The sequence below is a fragment of the Salvelinus sp. IW2-2015 genome, unplaced genomic scaffold (assembly GCF_002910315.2).
Source record: "Salvelinus sp. IW2-2015 unplaced genomic scaffold, ASM291031v2 Un_scaffold2243, whole genome shotgun sequence".
NCBI lineage: Eukaryota > Metazoa > Chordata > Actinopteri > Salmoniformes > Salmonidae > Salvelinus > Salvelinus sp. IW2-2015.
In genome coordinates, this window is record NW_019943572.1 from 160,346 (window position 1) to 167,104 (window position 6,759).

Sequence of the window (6,759 nt, forward strand, 5' to 3'; positions counted from 1 at the left end):
TACCCAGCCCACATTCCTAATGTTCACATAACCCAGCCAGCAGTCCTAATGTCACATTTCCCCAGCTCCTAGCATTCCGCCCAGTGTCCTAATGGTCATATACCCACCCAGCGGTCCATACTGGTCACATACCCAGCTCAGTGGTTCCTACTGGTCACATTACCCTAGACCCGTCGTCCTAATTGGTCACATTTACCCAGCCCCAGCGTCCCTAAATGGTCACATTACCCAGGCCCAGCCAGTCCTTATGGTCACATTTCCCGAGCCAATTGGTCCTAATGGTTGCATATACCAGCCAGCGGGTCCTACTGTGTCACATTTCCCAGCCTCAGTGGTCTACTGTCACATTACCCAGCCCAGCGGTCCTACTGGTTCACATTCCCAGTCAGTGGTCCTACTGGTCACATTTCCCAGCTCAGTGGTCCTACTGGTCACATTACCCAGCTCAGTGGTCCTACTGGTCACATTTCCAGCTCAGTGGTCCTATGGTCACATTACCAGCTCAGCCCACGGTCATTACTCTAGGACCCGTGTCCTAATGTCACATTACCCAGCTCAGTGGTCCCTACTGGTCACAATACCAGACCGCAGTGGTCCTAATGGTCACATTACCCAGCTCAGCGGTCCTACTGGTACAGTACCCAGCTTCAGTGGTCCACTGGTCCATTACCCAGCCCAGCGGTCCAATGGTAATTACTCAGCAAGGTCCTAATGGTACATTACCCAGCCATGGTCCTAAGTTCACATACAGCCAGTCCTAAGGTCACCATTACCCAGTTCAGTGGTCCTAAAGGTCACATTACCCACCTCATGGTCCTAAAGTCACATTACCAGCTCCAGTGGTCCTAAAGGTCACATTACCCAGCTCAGTGGTCCGAAAGCATCCTTACTCCAGCTCAGTGGTCCTAAAGGTCACATTACCCAGCCCAGCGGTTCTACTGGTCACATTACCCAGCCCAGGTCCTACTGGTCACATTTCCCAGCCCAGTGTCCTAATGGTCACATTACCCAGCCCGCCCGGTTCTACTGGTCACATTACCCAGGCCCAGCGTTCTACTGTCACATTACCAGCTCAGTGGCCTAATGGTCACATTACCCGCCCAGCGTTCTACTGGTCACATTACCCAGCCCAGCGGTTTACTGTCACTATACCCAGCTCAGTTGGTCCTTAATGGTCACATTACCCAGTTCAGTGGTCCTAATGGTCACATTGCACATTCCAGCTATTCCTAATGGTCACATTACCCAGCTCAGGATGGTCCTAATGGTCACATTTTCCCAGCTCAGTGGTCCTACTGGTCATATTACCCACGCCAGTGGTCCTACTGGTCACATTACCCAGTTCAGTGGTCTTAATGGTCACATTGCACATTCCAGCTATCCTAATGGTCACATTAACCCAGCTCAGTGGTCCTTAATGCGTCCACATTTCCCAGCCTCAAGTGTTCCTAATGGTCACATTACCCAGCCTCAGTGGTCCTAATGGTCACATTTCCCAGCTCAGTGGTCCTAATGTCACATTCCCAGCCCAATGGTCTTACATTGTCACATTACCCAGCCCAGTGTCCTAATGGTCACATTACCCAGCCCAGTGTCCTAATGGTCACATTTCCCAGCTCAGTGGTCCTAATGGTCACATTTCCCAGCCCAGTGGTCCTAATGGTCACATTACCCAGCTCAGTGGTCCTAATGGTCACATTACCCAGCTTCAGTGGTCCTAATGGTCACATTTCCCAGCTCAGTGGTCCTAATGGTCACATGTCCCAACCCAAGTGGTCCTAATGGTCACATTTCCCAGCCCAGCAGTCCTAATGGTCACATTACCCAGCCCAGCAGTCCTAATGGTCACATTACCACCCAGCATCCTAATGGTCACATTACCCAGCCCCAGCAGTCCTAATGGTCACATTTCCCAGCCCGCGGTCCTAATGGTCACATTTCCAGCCCAGCGGTCCTAATGGTACACATTACCCAGCCTCAGTTGTCCCAATGGTCATATCTGACCTCTGGATTATTTTAACAATGACCACAGAGCAGACCTCTCTGCACCGCTTGACTGTCTCAACCCCTCACTCTTGCTCTTTCACCTCCATTTCTCTCTTCCTTGCATTTACTTCATGGCCTCATGTTCCCAAGGGGGCCAAGGGGAAAAAGTCAAGTCAGTTTAGTACATTTAATTTTCTTCCTCCTTTATTCATCGTCCTGTTTTCCTGTCCTATAGTTCATGACGAAGAGTCCAAACAAGCGTCTGGGCTGTGTGATCACCCAGGGCTTGGAGGAGGCCATCAAGGTTCATCCTTCTTCAAGGAGATGGACTGGGTTCTGCTGGAGCAGAAGAGGGTCAAACCACCCTTCAAACCTCGCATTGTGAGTATCACCACACATAGCCCAGACCATGTAGGGTGAAGTTGCCTGTAGATGCTGATCTTGTTCAGTTTAGCATTATCACACGAATGGTCAAGGTTAGGATTTGGGAAGGGAAACTGATCCTAGATCTGCACCTAGGGTACACTTCACCCCGGAGTGTGTCTGAGGTCTTAGGGAACATATCATGCTGTAGGTTTTAGGGCCCCTAATGTTCCACCGTCACCATTATTAACCCCTAATCTTCAACATCCTAAATATCACCCAAGCTTCAATCTTAATAGTGTGTTGGGAACTCTGGAACATATTGTTTTATTTAACCTTCATATAACATGACCAGGAACAACTCCTGGGCTCTGCGTATGGTTATGTGGTTAGGAACAACTCCTGGGCTCTGGTATGGTTATGTGGTTAGGAACAACTCCTGGCTCTTGTATGGTTATGTGGTTAGGAAAACTCCTGGGCTCTGGTATGGTTACGTGGTTAGGAACAACTCCTGGGCCCTGGTATGGTTACGTGGTTAGGAACAACTCCTGGGCTCTGGTATGGTTATGTGTTAGGAACAATCCTGGGCCCTGGCATTGTTATGTGGTTAGGAAAAACTCTGGGCCCTGGCATTGTTACGTGGTTAGGAACAACTCCGTGGCTCTGGTTAGTTTATGTGGTTAGGAACAACTCCTGGGCCCTGGCATTTTATGTGGTTAGGAAAACTCCTGGGCCCTGGCATTGTTACGTGGTTAGAACAACTCTGGGCTCTTAGGACCGCTGGGCTGGGTAATGTGACCATTAGGACCACTGGGCTGGGTAATGTGACCATTAGGACTGCTGGGCTGGGTAATGCGAACATTAGGACCACTGAGCTGGGTAATGTGACCAAAGGACCAGTGAGACTGATCACAGAGTGAAACAGGCCGGTCCAAGACAAACACGCCTGCTTTCCCACAAGACGTTGCAAACATATAGCTTACAGTGGCCCTGTGCATCCAGAAGGATGTTATCCAGTTTCAGGTCTCTGGAGAGACAGACGGCCAAAGTAAACGCAGGACACGATGGACGCCCCCCCCCCCCGCACTCCCCACAGAGCTGGCCGCTGTCCTCTCTGAAAGCTAGGCGGCCAATCCCGCCTCCCCAAGTGTGCGATTACACAAGCCCTGAAGGCACCAGAGAAGCCAAACATGCTCTGCTTTTCCCACATGAAGTGTAATGTCTCAAAGGCCTCGCACCTCTCTCTCCCCAGCCCACACAGCACAGCCACTGTGGTTCTCTGAACTCAGACTGAAATAACTCCTCACAGCCTTACTCAGCCTTTCTCCCTACTCTGCTAATCACTGAACACCACTGCACTACCTCACCAGAGACCGACAGATTGAGAGAGAGAACGGGAGGAGGAGGAGGAGGAAGAGGAGGAAAAGGAGGACTAGGAGGAGGATGAGCAGGAGTAGGATGAAAAGGAGGAGAAGGAAAAGGAGGAGGATTGGGAGGAAGAGGAGGAGGATGACAAGGACTAGGAGGATGACAAGGAGTAGGAGGAAGAAGAGGAGGAGTAGGAGGAGGAGGAGGATTAGGAGGAGAAGGAGGAGGAGGCTTAGGAGGATGAGGAGGAGGAAGAGGATCAGGAGGAGGAGGCTTAGGAGGAGGTGGAGGAGGAAGAGGAGGGGTAGAAGGATGACAAGGAGGAGGCGGAGGAAGATGAGGAAGAGGAGGATTAGGAGTAGGAGGAAGCGGAGATGAAGTAGGAGGGGGATTAGGAAGAAGAGGAGGAGGAGTATGAGGAGGAAGATGAAGAGGAGGCAGAAGAGGAGGAGGAAGAGAAGGAGGAGTAGAAGGAGAATTAGGAGGAAGAAGAAGAGGAGAAGAATGACAAGGAGGAGGAGGGGGATGAGGAGGATGACAAGGAGTAGGAGGAGGAAGAGGAGGAGGATGAAAAGGAGGAGGAAGAGTAGGAGGAGGATTAGGAAGAAGAGGAGGAGGAGTAGGAGGAAGATGATGAGGAGGAAGAGAATGAGGAGGAGGAAGAGAAAGAGGAGTAGGAGGAGGATTAGGAGGAAGAAGAAGAGGAGAAGGAGGATGAGGAGGATGACAAGGAGTAGGATGAGGAAGAGGAGGAGGAGGAGGAAAAGGAGGCGGAGGAGGATGACAAGGAGGAGGAGGAGGAGGAGGAGGAAGATGAGGAGGAGGAGGAGGAGGAAAAGGAGGAGGAGGAGAAGTATGACAAGGAGGAGGAGGAGGAGAAGGATGACAAGGAGGTGTAGGAGACAATAAGGTGTCAGAACAGATGAAGCAGAGAAATGAGAAGATGAGATATGAAGAAAATAGAAAGAGGTGGAGAAGGGGAAAAAGAGGAGAGTAAAGAGGGATAGTTAGAGATACAGGCAGATTAGAACAGGTAGGTATACTGTAGGTCACTGACCGCTTTGAGGATGGAGACGGCCTCCTTGCTTAGCCACACTGGGTAGAGGACATCATCGTGGAGAATGGACTCAAACAGGTCATCCTCATTGTCGGCCTCAAAGGGGGGCTGGCCAGCCATCATCTCGTACATAAGCACCCCCAGAGCCCACCAGTCCACAGAGGGGCCGTATTCCAGCTCCTGTAGGATCTAAAACACATAGGGGGACAGGAAACAATGTAACACCATCTCATACACAATCTTCTGTAGGATCTAAAACATACATGGGGACAGGAAACACTGTAACACCATCTAAAACACAATATACTGTAGGATCTAAAGCACACAGGGGGACAGGAAACACTGTAACACCATCTATACTACGGCAGGATCAATATGGTAGTAAAGGGGAACATAATATTATTAGGGATGATATAGTGAGAGAATGAGTGGAAGAAATGAGTACATAAGTTTAATTGATGGATTATGTGAGTGAGTGGATTTTGTGGACAAATGTTATGTTTATTTTTCAATTTAAAACATGGCTGGATGAAAGAGTGAGGGAGAGGGCAGTGTAGAGGGTAAAGAACGAGTACAGTACATGATAATAATACAATACTGCCAAACTGTCTCAGATGAATGGGTGGTTGAGTACTGTCAGACTGTCTCAGATTAATGGGTGGTTGAGTACTGTCAGACTGTCTGAGGTTAATGGGTGGTTGAGTACTGTCAGACTGTCCCAGATGAATGGGTGGTTGAGTACTGTCAGGCTGTCCCAGATGAATGTGTAGTTGAGGGGTGTAAAACTGTCCCAGATGAATGGGTGGTTGAGTACTGTCAGAATGTCCCAGATTAATGGGTGGTTGAGTACTGTCAGACTGTCCCAGATTAATGTGTAGTTGAGTAGTGTAAATCAGGCTGTCCCAGATGAATGTGTTAGTTGCCGGGGTGTAAAACGTCCAGATGAATGGGTTGGTTGAGTACTGTCAGAATGTCCCCAGATTAATGGTGGTTGAGTACTGTCAGACTGTCCAGATTAATGTGTAGTTGAAGTAGTGTAAGAACTATCCCAGAATTAATGGGTGTTTGAGTACTGTCGGCTGTCCCAGAATGAATGGGTGGTTGAGTACTGTCAGACTCTGTCCCAGATTATTTGGGTGGTTGAGTACTGTCAGACTGTCCAGATTATGGGTGTTGAGTTATGTCAGAATGTCCCAGCTTATATGGGTGGTTGAAGTACTGTCAGACTGTCCCAGATTAAGTGTAGTTTGAAGTAGTGTAAAACTGTCCCAGATTATGGGTGGTTGAGTAGCGTCAACTGTCAGATGAATGGGTGGTTGAGTACCTGCTCAGCTGTTCCAGATGAAATGGGTGGTGAGTAGTCAGACTGTCCCAGATGAATGGGTGGTTGAGTAATGTTAGGCTGTCCCAGATGAATGCGGTGGTTAGGTACTTAGACTGTCCAGATGCATGGGTGGTTGAGTACCTGTAGGACTGCCCCAGGATGAATGGGGTGTTTATGGTATGTCAGACTGTCCCACATAAATGTATGGTTGAGTACTGTCCAGACTGTCCAGAATAATGGGTGGTTTGAGTACTGTCGGCTGTCTCCAAATTATTGTGTTGAGTAGCTATACAAACTATCGCCAGATTAATGGGTGCTTGAGTACGTAACTTCCCAGATTAATGGGTGGGTTTTAGTACTTCAGACTGTCAATAATGGGTGTTTGAGTGCCGTCAGACTGTCCAGATAAATGTATGGTTTGAAGTACTGTAGACTGTCCCGAGAATAATGGGTTGTTTGAGTACTGTCAGGCTGTCCAGATTATGTGTAGTTGAGGTACTGTAAAACTATCCCGAATAATGGGTGTTTGAGTGGGCAGTCAGATGTCCAAGATAAATGTAGTTGAGTACTGTCAGACTGTCACAGAATCATGGGTTGGTTTTAGTACTGCAGACTGTCCAGATGAATGGGGTGGTTTGACGTAATGTAGGACTGTCACGTA

At 48.9% G+C, this 6,759-nt stretch overlaps 1 protein-coding gene across 1 annotated transcript in view; it reads right to left on the reverse strand.

Moving 5' to 3' along the window:
* Nucleotides 1-3,101: 3,101 nt before the first annotated feature.
* LOC112073364 (protein kinase C epsilon type-like) overlaps nucleotides 3,102-6,759 on the reverse strand; it is a 4,567-nt gene continuing 909 nt past the window's right edge. Inside the window, exons 2-3 of the mRNA XM_024140676.2 lie at nucleotides 4,775-4,963; nucleotides 3,102-3,254 (exon numbers count right to left, since the gene is read on the reverse strand). Of these exons, the coding sequence (XP_023996444.2) occupies nucleotides 3,102-3,254; nucleotides 4,775-4,963 (342 nt within the window). The remainder of the gene's footprint in view (nucleotides 3,255-4,774; nucleotides 4,964-6,759) is intronic.